The sequence below is a fragment of the Eublepharis macularius genome, chromosome 7, assembly GCF_028583425.1.
Source record: "Eublepharis macularius isolate TG4126 chromosome 7, MPM_Emac_v1.0, whole genome shotgun sequence".
Taxonomy (NCBI): domain Eukaryota; kingdom Metazoa; phylum Chordata; class Lepidosauria; order Squamata; family Eublepharidae; genus Eublepharis; species Eublepharis macularius.
Window position 1 is genome coordinate 111,464,401 of NC_072796.1, and position 21,576 is coordinate 111,485,976.

General features: G+C 53.3%; 1 protein-coding gene across 2 annotated transcripts; it reads left to right on the top strand.

The window, feature by feature from the left end:
- The first annotated feature begins 9,339 nt into the window (after positions 1-9,339).
- On the top strand, positions 9,340-20,416 carry OSR2 (odd-skipped related transciption factor 2). 2 transcript variants are annotated; one of them, XM_054986045.1, is made up of 4 exons: positions 9,340-9,672; positions 15,367-16,133; positions 17,712-17,811; positions 19,844-20,416. In XM_054986045.1, exons 2-4 carry the CDS (start codon positions 15,427-15,429, stop codon positions 20,024-20,026), a joined length of 990 nt encoding a protein of 329 aa, XP_054842020.1. In that variant the 5' UTR covers positions 9,340-9,672; positions 15,367-15,426; the 3' UTR covers positions 20,027-20,416. The 2 variants fall into 2 exon arrangements, with proteins under 2 accessions (XP_054842020.1, XP_054842021.1); XM_054986046.1 differs by having other exon boundaries at positions 19,926-20,416.
- The last annotated feature ends 1,160 nt before the right edge of the window (positions 20,417-21,576 follow it).

A 21,576-nucleotide genomic window follows, 5' to 3' on the forward strand; every position in this document is an offset into this window, starting at 1 on the left:
CGCTGCCCCCTGGAACTGAGACGCGAATTTTCCTGATCTTAGATCTACTCGAATATTCGCCCCCCCACACCCATTTCAGTGCGGGACTCGCTTCCCAGGCAAGGTTTGGGGCAGCCACATGATGAGGAAATGAATCCTACTCTACTCAGCCGAATAGGAGTCCCACATAAAACTTTGCAGCGGGTAATTTGTGCCCGAAAAGTCCATCCACACGGGCACGGACGCCCAGATTCTTAGCGCAGGACTGCGGCGGGCCGAGGAGAGGCCCCTTTGTTAATCAGATCCAGGGATCTCTTTGCAACCAAACGCAGGGCGCGGGAGTTGGGATAGAGATTCGCTTCAGGTTCACGGTTCACGGTAAAATAAACCGACTTCTTTAATTTCTTCCTTTCCCAATAGGAATAAATAAGCCTAAGATATTTCCATGTTCCGGGACAAGGTCCAAAGATTATAGAAACGTTTTGTTTTGAAAACTCAATAAATTAAATTAAAGCAGCAGGGCTCCCCATGCAGCCCGATCCTGTTCCCTTTTAAAGGCTAGATACATTTCTTGAACTTCGGGCGAAGGAGGTGGGAGCAACTCAGCCCCGCGGTTCGGTTACACCGGATTAGACAGCAGGTGCGTAGCGAGGTAAGTAATTAGACGGAGTTACTGAGTCGGACCGAAAAGCCTCAAATCTGCGCGAGTCGCGCACTCCGCTTGGGCTGGTTTGGGGCTGTCGGGCGGCATCTGCGTTTTCCACACGGGGTTGTCCGAAGGTGGCATTGAAAGAGGCGCGGCGCGGAAGCTTTGCTGGGGAGAACCGGGAGTCGCCCCTTCCGGCCTTTGGGCCTTCTGCCCCACTGGGTCAGTTAAACCGCGGGTTTCCAGCCCTCCACCTGGAAAGTGGATTTCCGCCTTGCCAAAAAACAGACTGTCACGGAACGCACTTTTAATTGCATTTATTTATAATCACAGCTAGAGACATTCATCCCAGAGCCTGTAAAGGTACCTGCTTTAAGCATGTTCGCCTTCCTTTGAAAAGCTGCTCCGCCAAACTTGTGTTTAAAAAACGTGTCAAGTGATATTCTCCAATGATAGGGGAAGTCACTTTTTTTTTTTACTACCGAAGATCTGCCTCGTGGGTGTGTGAATCGAGTGAGAGTGGCGAAGGCATAAAGATAACTGATTTCCGAATAAGATCAGCTTACTACGTTGGAGCTCCTCTGTAATAATTGCCGCTCCTGCCCTGTAATTGGAACCTGTAGATGTTTACTCGCAAGAAAGCCCTTGCTAGGTCAGCACTGCATACTCTCAAGTAAAGCTGCCATTAAGGTTGCAAACCCCTCCTGTCTCTCGGCAACTGTGTGTGGGCTGTGCTTTTCGAACAAGGCTGATATTTCCTTGTGTTCCGGCCGTGTTTGATCTGCGATGACCGCTTCACACGTGGAATGAATCGCGTGGCCTGAGATGGGCAGGCAGGTGTGAGTAAACGGTCATCCAGGCAGGCAAGAAGAAACTGTGCCTCTTTCACAACGACATTTGCCTCAATCGTTTAAAATTGACGGGCGATCCGCCTTTTCACCTCCTGTCGAACAGACACCCACCGAACATATTTTCGACCCCTTCAGACTCCTGTCCCAGAGCAGTCCTTTAAGGGCAAGCGAAAACGTTTGGGAATTGAGTGTCAGGGGTTGTGCCGGGATTCGGACACGGAAGCCGAATCCTGGAGTGCCTCCGATCACGGGCAGGAGGAAGCGTCTACCTGCCAGACTCTCCGGAGCTTCCAGGGCAAACAGCCCCGCTCCCGAGAAGCCCGGAGCCCCGGAATCTCTGCTCTGAGACACCGTTCGCGGGGACGCCAGAAGCATCAGAGCTGCTTCGTTCAGATCAACCCGGGGAACCCCAGCCTGCTTGCCTTTTTCTATTTGACCAAGTTCTGCAAGGCTGCAGTAGCCCCATCTGGCACAATCGCCCTGCCAGAAGCCAGGCCCGGCCCTTTGCCTTCCTGGCGTCCCTGTTTCCTTCCCTCTCCATCCACGTCTTACACCCTCTCCGGACCATACGCGCTGGGAAATGTCCTCAGTGCTCCGTCCGAGATTAGCTCTTCCCTTTGACTGCATGTCTACTTGGCTCCCTTCAGGAAAGTGCCCTTTGTTAGCCATTTCGCCCCTGGACTCGCCCTTCCCGGAAACAGCCTCAACCTGTGCAAAGTTTTTGCCTCAGCCAAACTGACAACTTCTGCTTCCCTCACGGATCCCGAGCTGCGGACGGTTTGGCTGCCGCAGTTCCGCCAATGAGCGCCAGAGGCTGCGCCCTGGCGAGCCTAATAGAAGGATATACGGCCTGCAGCTCCATTTAGTGTTTTTCCGCTTCTGGGCTTGCCGGAGTGGGCATAGCGATTATTAAGGATGCTCTTTAATGAGTAGGGAGAGCGGCCAGGGACTACGCCTAAACCCGTTGGCTCGTTGTGTGTGGCACGAACTGTCTAAGGCAATAGTCTGCACTTCACTGGCAGGCCAATAGGCTGATGAAGAGAATGCGTCCATTTGCAAGCAGCCTGGCTACAATTCAGCCAATGAGGGCAAGCGCTTTACTCTGTGGGGGTTTGGTTTGAATGGGGGGGGGGGGGTTATGATTAATATTTAATTTTCACTCTGCCTTTTATCCCTATCGCTCCGAAACGGTTCACAATGCAATGTAAAAACAAGATAACGATAATCAGCTGGAGAGCCAGAGTGGTATAGTGGTTAGAGTGGATCAGAGAGGCCCAGGTTCGAACCCCCCTCTGCCTTGGAAGCTCGCTGGTGACGTTTGGCCAGTCACACACTCAGTCTAACCTACCTCTTAAGGTTGTTGTGAGGATGAAATGGAGAAGAGGAGAATGATGTAAGCTGCTTTGGGTCCCCGTTGGTGATAAAGGCGGTGTATAAATGAAGTGAATAAATAAATGATAAAGAGGTAAAAATCAAAGCACTTAAAAAACTAACAAAATTTGTGGCTCAGGAATCCCATACCCTACAATAAATTTTGTTAGTTTTTAAAGACATTTTTCTTCAGATATCTGAAGTGAGCTGTGATGCACGAAACGCTCATACCCTACCACAAATTTTGTTAGTCTTACAGGTGCTACTGGACTCTTGCTCTTTTCTACTGCTACAGACAAACAGGGCTACCTATCTTGATCTATCTCCACTTTAAAAAACCGTTCATTATGTAGGAGAAATAAGTGATCTTACCATCAAAGCCACTGCCCCCCTTAACCTAAGGGCTTCTGGTGCTTGAGCGACATCTGAATCTTCTCTGTCTACTTTAAAGCGACGTGCAGGAATTACCCACTCCTGTTGCATTTCTAGATAATTGGAGAGCATTTGGATGGTCGCTTAGCAATAAGGATACGATTTTAAAAGGGCGATTCTGTTTCCTGCTTGAGTCGCCCGCCTCTCTTTTAGCAGGAGTTGGGAATCTGGATGAAATTGACCAGAAGCCGGTTAGACTGCGGATTCCCAGGGCGTCGCGCTGGGAGTATTGCAGGAAGCACGAGCTTGAAGTCGGAACAGGTGAGGCTTCCCCAAAGTTCCAGCGATGAGACCAGGATCCAACCTCCCAAGCAGAAGCACATCTGGGAATCTGCAAAGCTTCAGGAGAATCCGTAATAAATCTGCAGTGTGGGATGAATGGAGTTGCAGCCCACGTGTGTCCCCCTGGGCAGAGGAGCTAAAGCGGTTTTCCCCCTTCCGTCACTGCGTTTTCTCCCCCTTTGACACGCATTCTCACCCACGTAAGCGTCTTTCTTCATAAGTTGACCCTAAGTCGTGTTATTGTAGTAGGAAATTGGTAGCAAGCAAGAGAGCTCTTTTTTTTAAAAAAAAAAGAGCTGACGCCAGCACACTGATATTGTGGTATTAATTACAGCTCTAGCTGGAACCCTGGGATAGCTTTTCTTTCCGTTTATTTCTTATATATGGCATACGATCGTTCGTTCAGAAAAAAAGAAAACCCTTCTATTTTGATCTTGCTTACCTGGAAATAAGTCACACTGGTTTGCTCTCTAAGCAAGAGTGCACAGAATACATCCTTTGTTGCCAGATACAGAACAGCTTTGTTCATTTTGCCTACGCAAAAATTGAGACAATCTTTTGGGTGCCTATTTAACCTAATGCACAAAGTGCTGTAAAAATACGTGTAAATTTCTTTTGCAAAAGGTAGGTTGTTACGCCGCCTTCCCTACGACCATTTTTGGAAATCAGGGAGCTGAGCTAATCATACCTGGCCGGGCTGTTTAATGCTCACTGTGTCAAGGCAGGCTTGGGGAAACGTGGGTTGAAACCGCCACTGGGCCCGCGTCTCCCACACTCAGCCCAGAAGACCTCACAGGATCACTGCGAGGATACAACTGAGGGTCTCCCTATACGCCAGTTGGGAGTTCACTGGAAGAAGGGAGGGGAAAATAAATACAGTGAGAGGCGGCAGAATTCAGCCTTGCCAGAAGCAACATCCGCTGATTTAGTAAGCCTTGTCCTCCCCACCCACTCGCGACTGTGTTTTCCCAGCGGACAGCAGAAGACCCTTTTCACACCTTCCGATACTCTCTGGCTTTCCCAGAACTTCACGTGTTCCTGGAATGCAAAAACGTGTTCCTGGAATGCGGTGCGGGAGAGGTGCAGGAGTCGTGGGGACGCGCTGCGGGCTGAGAATTACCCGCATCCTCCCAGCGAGCCGCGTGTTTCTGGCAGTGGATCTTGACCGAGCGCGATATTGTCCAAGGCAAGCCGGGATTGTAGGCGAAGCAGCTCCCCTCGGGCGGTCCTTGCCTGGCCCGCTGCCGCGCTGCTCGGCTAGGCTGAGGAGCCCGGAGTCCTGCGTGGCGCCGCCTTCTCTGGTCTGCGGGCTGCGCCAGTCCCCCGCATTCCCTCCGCAGCGCGGGCTTAGGACCCTTCCGGGGCACCTGGCTGGACTCCGCGCCTCTCGGCTCTTACTTCAGCCCCGCAGTTCAGCGCTGCCCCGAGCGCCGGCTGGTGACCTGGTCCCGATCCTGGGCGTTCTGGCCCGCTTCGGTGCGCAGACCCACGCACACACCCGCCCCCGGAATGCGCCTGCCTGGCTGGCCCTGTCCTGCCGGCACCTGCCCGGCCAAGGCTCCCGGCTCCCGGCCCGGCCTCCTCCCGCCGCGCGCCAGGCCAGGCCAGGCCAGGCCAGGCCAGGCCGGCCGCCGCCTCCAGAGGGCGCTGGAGCCCCGCGCTTCCCCGCGCCCGCCCGCCCGCCCGCCGGTGCCTGCGCCTGCCCTGCGGCTCTGCGCTCTCCCCGGCGGCTCCACCGGCACCCTCTTGCCCAGCCCCCGCCTGCTCGTCCTCCTCCTCCTCCCGGCCAAGCAGGCCCGGCTCCTCGCTTCAGCGGCTGGCCGCCCAGGACCAGCTCGCCGCCGGGTCGGAGGGAGAACAGCCGCGGGCCGGGCGTCTGCAGTGCCGTCGCTAGGCGAAAGGCGCCCCGGAGGCTGCCCCGTTCTGGGCTTCCTTGGCCCCGGCTCGGCCGCCAGTCCGCCTTGCGAGATCAGAGGCCGCCAGGCAGCTTCCGCAAGGGCCCGCGGCCGCTCGTGCCACCCTCCTGCCCCAGAGCCGGTCTCCGCGCTCCACCCGCCCGCCACTGTCTGAGATTCTGGGCCCATAACGAGGCCTTCTTGGCCCTTTGGCCTCCGGGCATGTGCAGAGTGCCTTCCCCTCCCTCCTAGGCAGCCCCTCCCAGCCCTCCCTTTTGGGACCGGCCGCTTGAGGCCGACTTCAGCGCTGCCCCTTCCTCCTTTCCGCGGATTGGGTCCCGGGAACCCGAAAGGGCTTCAACGGGCACCTGCCATCTCCTGCCAACCTCGAGGGCCGCTCTCTTCGTTGGCGACTCTTTGGGCGGGCGAGGGGAGGACGAGAATGGCTCCACTTCTTCCGCAGGGCCGCTCTGGGGCGGGGGACAAGATCAAGGCCCGTATCTGGAAGCGAAAGGCCCCGGGAGGGAGGGAGGGTCGAGTGCTGGGCCGCGTCCCCTTCTCGCACCGCACAAAATGAGAAGGGAACTCGGAAGCGAAGTCCTGACTCCTGACCTTCCGTGGGACAACTGCTGCCTCGTCCTCCCGCTGCGAAAGACAGCAGGCCTCTGCCCCGAGCAGGCCGTCTGTCGAGAGCGCTTTCTCAGCACCCGGGCAGGGGCCGCGGAGGGCGGGTTCCGCTGGGGCTTTACTCAGAGGTCCAAAATGTACTGAAATGCAAAGCAGAACAGACGGAGCCAGCCTGCGACTCTCGTTCTGTGGGACGCGGGAGTGGGGTCGTGTTAGACCTCAGCTCAGTCGGGAATAAACGGAGCAAAGGAAGCCATGCCCGTCCCCACTGGGAAACCTCGAGCCGTTCGCTTTCCGCCTCAGCTCCTGCGCGGGTCGTGGTAGGGGCCGCCCCGAGATCCCGAATTCGACAGCAAGGCAGTCAAGGGCCAGGCGGGGATCTCGGGATCGTTTCGGGGCGGCCTGCGCTCTCTGGTCCCATCCAGGTTCTCTCCGCAAGCCCCACTGAGTGGAACTCGGCCGACTTCCAAGTCAGGATTGTCGCTCCAGGCAGGCAGAGCGACCCCTTTGAAGAGCCCGTGGCCACCAGCGCCGCCGCCGCCGCCGCCCGGTGCTGAGCCGGGAGAGGCGGGCGTCTTGGCTGCGCTTGGGCTGCCCGTCAAGGGGCTCCCTTCAGCATCCCATCAGCCCTCTGCTCCAGGCGCTGGGACCGGCTCTCGGTCCGAAACAAGGAGGAAGTGGTGGGGGAAGGCCCCCTCCCGCCTTCCTGCGGGAAACCCAAAAGTGGCGTTTTTGTCCCCCCCCCCAAATCCAGCACCTGCTTTGCCTCCCTTGACAAACCTTTAAGGGGAATATTTCTTACCTTTTCCGAGGACCGGGAGGAAAGCTGAAATCGCATTTATTGCTTCTCGCCTTGGCGTTCCTTGGGACGCAGAGCGCAGTCCTGGTGCGGGCAAAACAACGCCCGTCGCGGCAGTGGCTTTGGAAAGGAGGGGGACTAGTGCACCTCTGGGAAAGGCGCCCCCGAGGAGAAGGAGCGAGCGAAGGCGGGCTGGGTTGGGTCCCACAAAGTGGCGGGGAGAGTTTGGGAAAGGCCGGGCGCTGCAGCCCCGTTGGCTTGACAGTCCCAGCTGTCGACCTTACGTTGCCATCTGACCCCCCCCCCCCCAAGAACAGCGAAAGGGACCGCGAAAGAGAGAGAAACCCTGGCGGGGGGGGGCGGGAATCGGCCTGTTTCGAACTTGCCCCTCTCCCCAGCGCAAGCACCAGCTGCTCCGTTCCAAGTAAACAGAGTGGCCTTACAGGGCAACGCTTTCCTAGGAGTAAGCCCACTGAATAAACCCATTGGGATTCGAGTAGACCTGCTTAGGATTGCTCCTTAACTGTGCCAAGGAGTACGGATTTGACTCGCTGCGGTAGCTCCGACAGACAAAGAAGAACGGCCGTGAAGGACAGACTTAATGCGCAGTCACTCCGAGGTGTCCTTGCTCCAGTTCTAGAGATCAGTTTCGAGGTCAGCTCTTGAAGGAAAAATTCAGATAAAAGCTGCAAGGTCCCTGCCATGTTTACTCGGAAGTAAGTCTCAGTGTTTTCAATAGCACTGGCTTCCAAGTCTGTATCCTTAGGAGCACAAGCTTAACTGGCAAGCCGTTCCCTCTAATGTCACAGGGTTGATTTTCCAGGGCATTACGTTGCGGTGTGCGGTGTTCACCCACAGCCGTTTACAGGAAAAATTGAACAGGAATCCGTCGATCTAACCCCACGTCTGAATCCGCAGCGCTTCAAATCATTAATTGTTGTCTCGCTCTGCTTTGGCATGCTCCTTTTTAAACGTTTTGAGATTTTATTCCCAGATCCTACCATGTTAATTTTCTGAGAAGGGCTCTGCATAGGAAGGAACCAGTGAAGACGTTCATAAATGAAAGATTTCTGGCTTCTTTTGGTTGCTTTATTCCATTTCTATCTGACGTGTTTATTGATCTTATTTGTTCCACGGCCGTCATTTAAATGAAACAAGCGGTCGAATCTAGCCAATTTGTTGGTTTTCCCCCTTCTCAGCGGGTCAGCACCAGCTCGCTCGGGGTATCGGGCTGGGGTGGGCAACACGCCTTCTGATGTAACCGTGGATCGTTTCGGGGTTCGGGACCCAGTCCCGCAGCAGTCAGTCTGGGGGCAGGAGCAGGTCTGCCTGCCAGACTCCGTTCCATTAATGAGTAGTTAGCAAGTATTCGTCTAGAATACCATTTGCATCCAGGAAAAAAGCAACCCTACCGCAACTTAACTAAGAACAGTAATATGTCTCAATTCATACAGGGACTCGAGTTAAACAACGCGTGATTGGTCACTTGGGATAGGCTTTTTAAAACTTAGCAAATCCAAATGGCGATAAAGCAAGAGGTCCCAGGAAAGTTTACGTACATACAATATGGGGGGAGGGCTTGCATAGCGAATAGGGCAGAGATGGTCCATGTGGAAATATGTGGGCTCAGGAAGAATAAAATTAGTTTTGAAGCCTTTTTTCTACAGAGAAATATATTTTACCAAGGAATATTTGCTATTTCAGATGGCAGTAAATAGATTGTTTCTTCTCGAAAGTCAGGTTTAAATAGCGGTTTCTTTCCTATGTTGTTGTTGTTGTTTGTTATTATTTCCGGTGCCTAAAACCGCTGGACATTGTACTTAAAAATAAAATCCCCCAGAAAGCTAACAAACTAATAAATAACTCAGTTAATGAGAGTGTCAGGGAGAAATGAAACATAATGGATAATTTTTAAAGACTTGTAAAGTATCGAATTTCCATTGATCTGTTTTTCGTAGATAGGGAAAACATCAGTGCTTCGCAGAATACGCCAAAAACTTTATAGATCGCAATGTTAGTATGCTTAAAGTCTTCTGAAAATTCAGTTCTGGGCACGTTTAATTTCGGGAGCTTGGTTTGGGATAACCACCGAAGATTCTGCAGCTGAAGTAGCCAGGGACAGAAGTGTAAAGGAAGGAAGGTCTGATTTATGAACTGATCGTGTTTTCTCAAAGGAAAAAGTCACCTTAGGTAACGTGTAGGGAGGGAGAAGGGGGGTAGAGCTCTGCCCCTTTAAAAACCAAGTTGCTATCTAAACACAAGTAAACAGAGTGGCGAAAAAGCGAGTGGAGGCGGGGCTTCGGGGGCGGTCTCAGAACTTTACAACCTCCTGAACGTTCGGCGCTGGGCGTGGTTAGAACGCTGGAGCCGTGAACATTCGAATCGGTGCGGCTTGGGGAGGGACCACGGGCGGGGACAGAGCTCCACGCCACTTTAACTGCTGAAATGTGATGGACCTCGGAGGGGGAGGCTCAGACTCGTATCAAACTTCGCCGGAGCCGAGCGGCTCGAAAGGAAGCACGGCTGGGGAGAAGGTCCGCACAGGCTCATCCGAGCCAGCCAGCTAAGGGGACTTTACTCACTTCCGCGCGGCGAGAGAAAAACTCCTGAAGGCCGGAGCAGCCGCTCGCTGCCGAACTGACCTCTCCGAGTCCTCCTTCCGTAACATGCGAGAAGCGCCTTCGCTGAACCCTGGAGGGGTTTTCCGCCAGTTCCGCGTGGATCTAATGGCACCGCAAAAGCTCTAGGATCGCTGGGCGAGCTTGGTCGGAAGAAGGTCGCGAGTGGGAGGTAAGTCGCTTTCCCACGCCCGCGAAGGCTCCCGAAATGTGCCCTGGCGAGGGAGGCATCTCTGTTGAGGAATCGAGGCAGGAAGGAGGGAGCCGCCGGAACAGCCATGACGAAGCTCTGAGCACAGCCGTAGAAAATACCTCCAAATACAGAATCGCTCCCGAGGAATCTCTCCTCCCCTCCCCGCCCCCCCCCCCCACAAAGTTCTCTGTTTACAAGATCCCGAAATAGGCTCTTCCAGCACACCAGAGCAAAACGAAACGCGGTCCATCCACCGGAGGATGGGGGGGGGGCGGTTTAAGGTTGAGGATGGTTAAGGCTGCAGTCCTAGGCACTCTTACTTGGGAGTAAGCGCCTTGAAACGCAGAGGGGCTTACCTCCGAGGCTGCTCTGGGCTTTGCCTCTCGGCTGCCCCGCCAGCAGAGAGAGCCCCCGGTTTACTTTCGATTTGAACCTCTGCCGTTCGCATGAGAACTGGGGCAGGTCGGTTTTCCGCCCCAAACCCGCTGCGTTCTGGCGCCCCGTCGCGCCTCGGGTGTCTTTCGGGCTCGGCCTCCTTGAAATGCGCCGTTCCGGTGTCTTGAGCAGGGAGCCGCGTTGGCCGCGCCGCGCGCCTCGAGGGCAGCAGCCCCCTTGCCTTGCCTTGCCTTCTCCTTGCGTGCTCCCTTCTCCGCGCAAGATAAGCATTTGGCGGCGCCGAAGCAGGCTGAAGGCTCGGGGCGGGCCAAGGAGAAAAGCGGTGCGGTCTGGAAGGGGTGCCCTCTCCAAACAACGCTTCTAACGGGGGGCGGCGGCGGCCCAGGAAAGCATATTACTAACCCCCCCGACACCACTCGGCAGTTGCCGTTGGTTTCACTCTCGTATCAAAGCAAACGCCGCTTTCCCTTACACTTGAAACTCCAGCCAAAAATCGCTTCGGCAAGAAGCTTGTTATGTAGACCCCGGCCTTAATTCGGTTAAGGGTTCGGAGAGGGAAGGGCAGTGGTCGGGTGTCTAAAGAACATCCGTGTTTGATTCGCACCCAGATTGCCGGTCCAAGGAAATGACTACTTTTGAGGAGGGGGGCCTAATTTCTCCCTTTCCCCTTTCTAGTTCCCAAGTTTGGCTCGTGAAAGTATTTTGTGGTGTGGTCCTATTGACTTCAAGGGAAAAGAACGAGGGTTCAGAATCGCAACCTAAAAGACCGATTAAATAGGAATTATGAGTTTATTTTCACTTTCTGTGGGAGGGCAATAGAAAGTTGTAGTTGTTTTGTATAAGACTGATACTATTTGTAGAGAATACATAATAATATTTGACCTATTTCCGTTCTTGATGGTTGAGCACCCTGCCTAATGGAAATTAAAGACTCTGGTAAGGATTAAGTAGAATTATAAATCTTTTAAAATATGTTATGTTTTTTAAAAGCATGTGTTTTTATGCTTGTCAGTTTTCCAGCAAACTGAAATTAGCTTAGGAAAAGAACGTGAACACGTGTTTTTTGGAAAGTCTGGACACACACAGGTTTTTTAAAAAAACCCGTAAAGGTGGGTTTGTAGATCCTATTGGCTAGTGGGATATACTTCTGAACAAACGAGTTCAGCGTCGAGTCGTAGGGGTTCAGTTTTAGGAGGCGGCCATAAACAGCTTGTGTGGAATCTTCTTGCAGTGGAATCCGTTTCTATTTAAAAAATAATCAAAGATTCTGCCAAACAAAAGGCAGACAATTTTCTATTATATTTCACTCTAAATCTAATTAGAAACGAAATAATGGTCGGAGAGGGAAGCTCAAGAGAGAATGCGTTTTTTTTAAAAAAATCTGAATAAGTACGGCCAAGTTCATGTAAAGGGCCTAATATCTCAGTTTTATCGACCAATCAATCCTTAATGAGTTTACTTTGAAAGTAACTTCAGTTGGTTCCCATGGGATTCGCTTCCAGCAGCAGAATCCGAAACGCGCGGGTGGGAAATCGGTTCCTGCCGAAATAAACGAAACTGACTTCCTGATCTCCGTTTTTACATCTGTCTAGGAGGCGAGAGACATTTTGAAAGCAGCAGGAGGGAAAACTGAGCTGGAAGCGCATCCATCCCGCACATGCTTGCTTGGAAGCAAGCCCCATAGGAATCAGTGGGACTGGCTTCCTAGTAAATGTGTACATGCAGGGGGGGGGTTGGGTTGGGGGGGAAGCAAAGGGGGAATTCGCTTCGCACGCAGACCGTAAAATCCCCAGTCTGCTGTTATGCGTTAGGACGATTTAAATAGTGAACGGAAGCTTCTATGACCATCTGATCCTGAAAAAAGGATTTTATCTCTGGGAAAGGTTTCCCATTGGTGCTGAAGCGCATGTACAGTTTTTCTTCTTCTGAACTACTGAAGCAGAGAGGGCCTTTCCCCCGCTTTAGGTCGTAGTTATATTATTGTTCGTTGAGGAAAATCCCCTGGAAGTCTGCAATCTCCTAAGATCCATATAAATATAACGCCAATAAAATCATAATTTAACGGTGATGATGATGATGATCCAAGCCACATTCATCTACGACTTGACCGTCGATTTCAAGCCCATTCTTACCCTGGCCTGGTGTTGCCTCCCTCTAACCGAATGCGGCTCTCTCTTGTATGCGTGAAAAGGGCACGCCAAGATTATGGAGCTGTCGAGGGGAGGAGTGATGAGTGGTGGGAAAGTTGATTCGGGCTGGAGCATATAGTTTCGCTTGAACGGGCTGAGTGAAACCCTCTGACTGTCACACACCGCTCATTAACTCCCCGGGTGCCCTCCCGGAGCGCATTCCAGCGCCTCCCCCCAAGCATCCTGCCTGGATTGCCAAGGCCCAGCCGGCGCGCCAATAGCAGGAGGTGCTTTCCAAGGAGATCCCCCGCGCTCCAGCCCCTTTCAGCCACATCTCGACCCAGCGCCTTAGGAGACCTTGGAGAGAGCCCTCACCCCCGCTTTCTTCGGAGGCCTGGGTCACCCCCTCCCTTTCTGCAGCCAGAGCCCTTAACCCGGATTAGTTCATATGGATGAGCCAACGGGGTTTACCTACACCCCCTCCCCCCAATATTATCTGGTTAGAACAGGTACAAATATTCGCGCGGTTTTCTGGGCCATGGAGATTTCCAGCGGCCCCGGTGCTGGTTCCTATAGAGACTTGATCTTGGCGGGGGGGGGGCGCCTTTCAGCCGCAGCGCAGCTCTAGGAGAGAGCATCCGAAGGCGTTTTGGGTTTTTTCTGCGTGTGTGAGGGAAAGCGCGAGCGAGAGGGAGAACCCACCAGATGTGGCCGACTCGGGCCGTCCCAGCAGCCTTTCAGTTGCAGCTCCGATTGGCTTTTCCTGCCTCTTTCATCTCACCCCCCCCCCCCGCAGTATCACGTTTCCCGCACTTCTTTCCAAACGCTGCCCTGAGGTTCCCAATGCAGCGAGACAGCCGAGCAGAGCAAGAGGCGAGTCGCTGGCGCAGAAATGGCCGCAAAGCGGCGGCGGCGGCGGGGGGGGGGGGGGAGTGTCAGTCTCACCCGCTCGGCGGGGCCGGAGGGCGCCTGCCAAGTTAGACTCGCAGGGAGGGAGGTGTTGGGACCCCTCTTGCCCCTCCCTGGCCCGGCGGCCTGAATCGGGGCCCAGCCGGGGGCTGATGCGCACGTGTGAACTCTGCGCAGCCCGCGGGGAGCCCATCAAGAGCCGAGGCCTGTGCCTGGGGCTTTTCCCCGTCCAGCGACCCTAACTGGAGTTGCGGCGGAGCAGGAGTGCATCCGAGTCATTGGGCTGTGTGGCGGGGCGCGGGGTTAGTCCGGGGGCCCCTCGCCCCCCACCCGGCCGCGCTGTCCCCGGGGCGGATGGGAGCGCTAGCTCGGCAGCCCTCCTGGGTGGCGCTCTGGCCTGGGCCAGCTGGAAGGGCTCTGGATTTATTTAGAACCTGCAGCGCTGGCGGGGCCGAGGCGGCGGGAAGCGGGGGGAGTGTTGCTTTGCTCTCTTTCAATTATCTTGATAAATGAGTTGTTGGTGACGGAAGAAAAATAAGCTTTCCGGATCGAATAAAGCGGGCAGCGCTGTAGAGCCCAGACGCCTCCCGAAGGGCAAGCGCTCCCGCTCCCCCCCCCCCCCCCCGCCGGCTGCCTGGCCTGGCTTCTCTCCCCGGGAGGCCGGCCCGACAATTAACGAGAGGGCAGCCGACTTCAAAAGCCATTCGCACCCGGAGCCCTCCGAGCCAGACCCAACGCTTAGAAGCCCTTCCTGGGAATAAAACTCGACGTGCGAAGAGGACCGAAGCGCTGACAGCCCGGCCTCCAGAGGCAGTTACTCACAGCAGGACTTGACGGGATCGGGGCGCAAAGACCCCTGGGCCCAGCCGAGCGATCGAAAAATGCCGGACATAAGAGAGATGTGGGAGGAAGGCGCCTGCGTTTCTCGCTCCCGATTCGAGGAGCGCACAGCCAGCCGGGGGTGGCTGCTGCTGAAAAACCACTGAAGGAAAGGATCCGGCCACGATCCCAGGGGCATTGAAGTGAAAGCCAGTCATTGGGGAAGTACCCGGGAGAGCATAGCTACACACACACACACACACACACACCCAAACACGCTGATTTCCTAGACGCACTCACGCGGGAGTAAGACCTCAGCAGTCAATAGTCCTTCCGAATAAACACACACAAATTCGGGCTGTACAAAAGTCCTTGGAACCGGGATATCGTTTTAACGTCGCTCAACCCTTGTCCACGGAGGCCGGACTGCATAGCCTCGAAGCGGTTCATCAGAGCACCTGCACATGTTTTCTACCTAGTGGGAACCCAACAAACCGAAGCTTCGTTTTAACTTTTAGCCGATCGGGCGTTTTAAAAAGCGGGCGGGGGGGGGGAGATTGCGTCCAAATTTCGTCCCCGCTTTGATTTCCATCCCTCCGCAGAAAAGGAATCTGTGTTTCCCTTCCCTTTTGTTTGAATTCTCTCCCTGAAAGAAACGCTGCAGAACATCAAGGGCGGGCCTGCAGCGTTTCTTGAAGGTCAGGGATTTAACCCCGAGAGCCTCCAAGTTCCCACTTCGGCGCATGCAGCAGGCGCTGGCCCAGCCGGGGCAGCCCTTGAACCCCTCGACTGGGACTGAGGGGAAAAGCCGCTTTAAGGTCTCTCGGGCTTCCTGAGCGACGCCAAGGACATCAACGGGCAGGGCCCACAAGCCAGTCCCGCTTTCGAAGCGCCTTCCTGCGCGCTCGCCACTGCGCAGAACGCTCCTTTGGAAACTCGGGCGGGGGGCACGCTGCGCGGTCCGCACCTCCTGCCTGGATGCAGCTCTGCCCCGACTGCCGCCCCCACCGCAGGCCTGGAGGAGCTCACTCTGCGTTACGATGATCAAACATTTGGCCTTCGCATTCCTGCCCACACAAACTCTGTGTCTGTGGTTTCCACCTGCCCGCCTCTCTGGGGCTAAGGCCGGCAAAATGCAGGCTTACTCGGAAGCAAGTTTGGTCGCCTCCCTCCTGCCCTAGTTCCCCTGCCTTTCAAGCTTATTGATCTGTAATATTAACAATAATGAGGGTTATTAATGCTTTTCTTCGTTCATCCTCTTTAACGTGCGCCGGCCTCCCCCTGCCGTTGCGGTGCTCCCAACTGTGCACCGTCTGTTTTCTGCAGGCCCAGCCGGTCGGTGGCCCGGAACTGCACGCGCGCCTCGTCTGCCTGGGCGCCGACTGACCCGCGTCTCTCCCCCCTCCCCTGTGTGTTTCAGGAGCCGCATTCCCGGAGCGAGGCGCCCGACCGCTAGGCCCCGCCAGGCCCGGCCGGCACGATGGGGAGCAAGGCCCTGCCGGCGCCCATCCCGCTGCACCCGTCGCTGCAGCTGACCAACTACTCCTTCCTGCAGGCCGTCAACACCTTCCCGGCCGCCGTGGACCACCTGCAGGGCCTCTACGGCCTGAGCGCCGTCCACACCATGCACATGAACCACTGGACGCTGGGCTGCTACGCCGCGGCCGCGGCCGCCACGGCCGGCGGGACCGGCCCGGCCGAGATCAGCCGCTGCTCGGCGCTGAGCGAGATGGCGGCGGCGCAGGGCCTGGTGGAGCGCTTCCCCTTCCCGGCGCTGCCCTTCGCCACGCACCTCTTCCACCCCAAGCAGGCGGCCGCCATCGCCCACGTGCTGCCGGCCCTGCGCAAGGAGCGGCCGCGCTTCGACTTCGCCAACCTGGCCGCGGCCGCCACGCAGGAGGACCCGCCCAAGGCGCACCAGGCGGCGGCCCAGGCGCAGGGTGAGCTGGCCAAGCTGGGCGGGCCCCTCTCGGCGGCGCTGGGCAAGCTCTCCCCGGAGCGCAAGCCGGCGCGCGGCAGGCTGCCCTCCAAGACCAAGAAGGAGTTCATCTGCAAGTTCTGCGGCCGCCACTTCACCAAGTCCTACAACCTGCTCATCCACGAGAGGACCCACACGGACGAGCGGCCCTACACGTGCGACATCTGCCACAAGGCCTTCCGGAGGCAGGACCACCTGCGCGACCACAGGTCAGGCCAAAGGCGGCGCGCCCCAGCCGGGGCAGGCCCCGGGGAAGTCGCCGCAGATCCACGCGGGACTCGTGGGTTGCCCAACTCCAGGGGGAGGCTTTCGGAATCCCGCTGGCCCCTTCTTCTGGAGAAAAGGGCCGTAATGGAAGGGGGGCTCTGGCGGTATAGCTCGCTGTTGCCCCTCCCCTCCCTAAGTTCCATCCCCAAATTCTCCAAGCATTTCCCAGCCCAGAGCTGGCAACCCTAGTAAGTCAGTCAGCCTGAACTCCTTGGGACTTGCTCCAGGCAGATGTGTAGCTGGGGAAGCTCTCAGCTTCAGGCTCCGGTCTGTAATTTGTAGTGTGCAGAGAATAAGACTGGCCCGTCCTAGGGCTGCCAACCTCCAGAAATCTCCCAGAATTACAAGGGAACCACACAATAAAGAGATCACTTTCCCTGGGGAAAAAACCCAACTACTTTGAACTCATTATACTTTGCTGAGCTCCTTCCCCCACCCCAGACCACCACCCTCCCCAGACTCCACCCCCAAAATCTTCTGGAATTTCCTATACCAGAGTTGGCAACCCTACCTACAAAGGTCAAATGATGATATATGGGGAAAGGTGTTGAAACTGAAATCACAGTATAAATCCTAGGGTGCCACTAGTTGAATGATGGTTGCTTTTGGTGATGGGTAAGATTTATTTCCAAGGAAATTAAATTAGGAGGGGGATGTTGTCCAGTTGATTGACTTGGAACTATGTCCCATTGATCTGAAAAGGACCATTGCCTTGGCAGGAAATCCCATTGGCTTAGGTGGGGTTGACTTGCTTGGAATCAAGCCCCATGGATTTCAGCTGGAACTCGTTTTCTGACAGAGCTGGGAATAGCAGCCTGGATCTCTTTCCAAAAGAAACATTTTCTGCCACCAATCAAACAGCCCCATCTTCCTTTTTCGGCCTCTCAAACATTTTTGGATGTTGCTTTAAAAAAACCCACCAGTGTAGCTTTGTAACAGGGACCCTGCATCCTTCTGCTTATTTTCAGCAGTAGCACTTTTTAGAAATCCGGTAAGGAAGTGGCAGAAAAAAATCTGCAAACATACTTTAGCAAGTGTAGATCAAAGGGAGGAGTATTCTTCCTTGAACAAATATTTACCACAGATTCAGAGAAATACATAATTTTTCTCTTACATACAAAGGAACACGTGTTTGTAAAAATACAAATACCTTTCTGCTATTGCTCACCTTGGCAGATCCAAGAATATCTCCCCCCACAAACACACACAAATGGTGGGCTGCATCCTGTTGGGTCTGCCAGGTTAATGGCAGCATTTCTGCTGACATCGACTGAGATAGGACCCAGTTTTCCTTCCACTTGTATTAGTAAAGAAAAGGACAACAGCAGAGCACCAGAGAGAAATTTATGTCTGTGTCTGGAAAGAAGGGGTGGGCAAGAGGGGTGGGGGAATTGCGGCACAATTCAGCTGTACACAGAAGGCTAATTTTCTCAGGGATTTGAGCCAGGAGAGGCTATGGTTGTTGGGAGTTCTTGAAGGGTCTACTGGTATTGATTCCGAACACCTGTATTGGCTTCCAGGTATATCCATTCCAAAGAAAAACCGTTCAAATGTCAGGAATGTGGGAAAGGATTTTGCCAGTCCAGGACCCTAGCAGTTCATAAAACATTACACATGCAGGTAAGGTTAGAACTGATCGCTTTTAGCCAGTTTACTTCAGTCTTAAAGTTTATTATTTATTTTTATTTATTTAGAATACTGGCTCCTCAGAGTCCTGCTGAAGGTGGTTTATAGTTAAAAACCACAACTCATTGGACGTGAGCAGCATAAAAAGAGCAGTTCGGTTCCTGCTGTTGATATGGGTGTAAAGTTACTCAGTGGGAAATTAAACCCTCAGTGTATCAAGAGTTTGGTTTTTTGATTCTGAATTGGAATACCTCTCCCCCTGCCCTGACTACAGTCTATAGATGACACTACCAACCCTGAACTTTTAATTTCTAGTTTAGATAAATTTAATGCATTTTGGTAGGAGTATATAAAAGGATTTGATTAATTCCTTAGGCAAAACATGGGGATTTTATTAGTTTCACCTAACTGTGTATGCTTACTTGAGAGAAAGCCCTGTTGAACTTAGTGGAGACTTACTACTGAGTAAACATGCACAGGCTCTGGAATCATTGGGAAGGTTCATTCAGCATTCTGGCAGCCCATAAAACAGCCTGATTAGAAGTGCATTCTGGTTGAAAGTCTCTGATGGCAAGGACTTGTTTTGCCGAAAGCCTCTCCCCGATAGAGATGAGACCAGTATCCCTTGGAAGCCAAAGGATTAGTGAGAGACATTTTTCTGTAGATCCCAGAGATCCTGATATGTGATAGGGTGAGAGGAACTGACCTTGACGGGAATATTTGGCCCCGCAGATAAGGCCGTAAGCTTAAAACACAGGTAGGAAGGGAGCGTGTCCTGTGGACTGCAGCAGGACTTAACTTCCGACTAAACTTCTAGAGGATCAGGCTATAAAATGTCATGATCTAGGTTACTTGTCCCTGGAACCCAAACACGTTGACTTGGAAGCAAACTCTTTTCAATCCCAGTACTCCTTATTTCCAACCAAAGCAGCAATCCTAAACAAACTTTGGCAAGAATGCCCTATTAGCATTCTTTAATGCCTCCCCTCCCCCCCCAGAAGTTTGGGGCAATACTGCTGTTCCTCTCCCTCCCCCATTGAACAGATAAGGCAGAGAAATCTATGGAATGAATGCATCCTCACCCATTCTAAATGGATTAATTTGATTGGTTATTGCTTCACAGTGACCTGTCTTTGTAACATTGTGCACCTTTTTGTTGCCTGTAACCAAAGTATAAATGTACCGGGTAAAATATCTTTAGGAGGGAACCATATTAGTCTGTAGCAGCAGAGCAAAATTTGAGTCCAGTAGTATCTTAAAGACCACAAAAATTTCCAGGGTATAAGCTTTTGTGAATCAAACTTATTTGGTCTTTAAGGTACTATTGGACCCAGATCTTGCTCTTGTCAGATACAAGGTGAGAGATACGAAGTGAGCTTTGACTCATGAAAGTGTATACCCTGGAAAATTTTGTTGGTCTTTAAGGTGTTACTGGACTCAAATTTTGTTCTGCTAAAATATCTGTTATGGATATGTACGCTTCATGCATCTGATGACGTGAGTTCTGACTCAAGAAAGCTCATGTGGGAATAAATTTAGCTGATCTCTAACTGGATGTCCATTTAATTTTGCTGTAACAGAGTGGAACACCTGTAATGATTATCTGATGAAAGGTCACCTAGCGAGCTTTGTGGTTGAGGGATTATTTGAATCCAGGTCTCCCCAGTGCAACATAATTTGCTTTTGAGTAAATATGCTTATGAGTAGAAAGCAATCTTGAATGCTGTGGGTAGCCTAAGCCTATTTATGTATAATTGGAAGTAAGCTTTATGCGTTTTAGTACCAAGTAAGTGTGCCGTGCAACCTTAGTTAGAAGTCAGTTGCTTTTGAGTAAGAATACTTAGGGGTTGCCATCATAGGCTTTCACTGACATGTTGGTTGTGCAATGTAGCCAGAGGCCAAAATCATGGTGGGGTGGTGGTGATGGTATAGTGTAATGAGAGATTTTTAAAATATATTTTAAAAGCTCGATAATCCAAGTAGTTTTGTAAAGGTTTAATCCTTTGCTTGCTTCAAATCTGAACAGGAATCTCCACACAAATGCCCCACATGTGGAAGAACCTTTAATCAAAGAAGTAACCTGAAAACTCACCTTCTCACCCATACAGACATCAAGCCCTACAACTGTGAGCAGTGCGGCAAAGTATTCAGGCGAAACTGTGATCTCCGGAGGCACAGTCTAACTCACACCCCGCGGCAGGACTTCTAGAGCAGCCGAGAATCTCCGCAGGGAGCTTAATTCTGACTACAGGACTTGACTGTAGATAAACCTTTAAAGCCTGTGCAACAGGCACACAGATCGGGTAGGGGCCCAAACCTCCAGCCAGACTCTCTGGGGAAGATGAGGAGGGGGAGGACATTGTTCCCACCTTTCTCCCCAGCCTACACTTGGAGCGATCGCAGGCGGATCTCTTGTAGATAACATTATGGCTCATTTTAGAGCTCTGTACAGAACGTGGTGTGTGTATGGTGTTTGTTTCCTACTTCTTTGCCAAATGCATGTTGGTAACAACAGCAACAACAAGAAAAAATCTGGGAGTGAAAATATCTTTTTAAAAGTGTATTTCAAAATAAAAAAACCCTTTTCTCCTCAAAAATATCTGGTGCTTGGTTAGTGTAAATATTTGTTTTCCAATTCTTCCTTTGCGGGCTGCATGACTCTTTAAAGGACAGTTACATTTCCAGGTTTTGAAGTGTTTTTTCCCTCCTCAGGAAAAAAATATATTTTTGTTTTATTTTGCATGTCTATATAAAGGAGGGGGTGTTCTTCTATGAGCATGTAAGTCTACAATCTTGTTATATTTACTGGGGAGTAACACCAATCAAACACAGTGGAAATGAATTCCATGCAGTGCATGGAGCGCCACCAAGTCTACATGTTTCCCTTTGAGCATTTGCATTCTTTTAAATGGATCTATGTGTCTTCTCCCCACCTCTGGACTGTACACAGATTTCAAGTAAGGAAAAGAGGGGGGGTCCTGGGAAATGCCTCAAAAACTCCACCCTCGAGTAATTTATTAGTAACCTATTGGCAATCACAAGCAATAATCAGCTCTTCTCTGCAGATAGCCTCCTGCTTAGACTTTGAACGCGAGGCGGCAATTCAGGGCTCTAGACAGGGACTTTATACTGCCGAAGACCAGGCTGATAGCCGGGGAAAACAAACAGCGGCCGAGGAACCAACGCTCCGATTGGGCGGATGGACAGAGGCGGCTCATCCGCCTGGAGGCCTCTGTCAGCGTTTATCCCAAGCCGCTGTCAGGGCCGCCGGCTTGTGAACAGCGCCAAGGCCATAAACGCCACCCCGGGCTCCGCTGGAGGCCGGCTTGTCAGGCAAAGCCGCCGGGACTGCGGCGGGGGAAGGAGGGCAGGACCCCGAGGCAAAGCGCGAAACGGGCAGCGCCGGACGAGCGCCTGGAGGCGGGAAGCGGCCAAGAGCGCTTCTGGCAGGCCGCCCGCCCGGCTTGGCGGGGAAACGCGCGAAGCGAGAGGCGCGGAAGCCCCGGGCTGCCCGGCCCGAGAGAGGCAGGCCTGAGGGAGGCCCGGCGCCGGCGGGCAGGAGCGCCAAAGCTGAGGCCGGGGGTGGTGGGCGAACCCTAGGCAAGATTCAGAAGCCGGCGGAGGGGCGGACAGGCTCGGATCGAGTTCTGGCCTCGGGCTGCCTAGTGCAAACGCCCCCTCCCCGGGCCGCACCTCGGTGATTTTTGCTGAGGCGACTCGGAAATGGCTCATAACAAATTAGGGTTGGAACTCCCCGTT

What these genes read in the sequence shown, in the direction of transcription:
- OSR2 (XM_054986045.1), top strand. Translation starts at nt 15,427, where the DNA reads ATGGGGAGCAAGGCCCTGCCGGCGCCCATCCCGCTGCACCCGTCGCTG. An exon ending in GACCACCTGCGCGACCACAG is followed by an intron (nt 16,134 to 17,711) that starts GTCAGGCCAAAG and finishes ATTGGCTTCCAG; the next exon opens with GTATATCCATTCCAAAGAAA. An exon ending in ATAAAACATTACACATGCAG is followed by an intron (nt 17,812 to 19,843) that starts GTAAGGTTAGAA and finishes AAATCTGAACAG; the next exon opens with GAATCTCCACACAAATGCCC.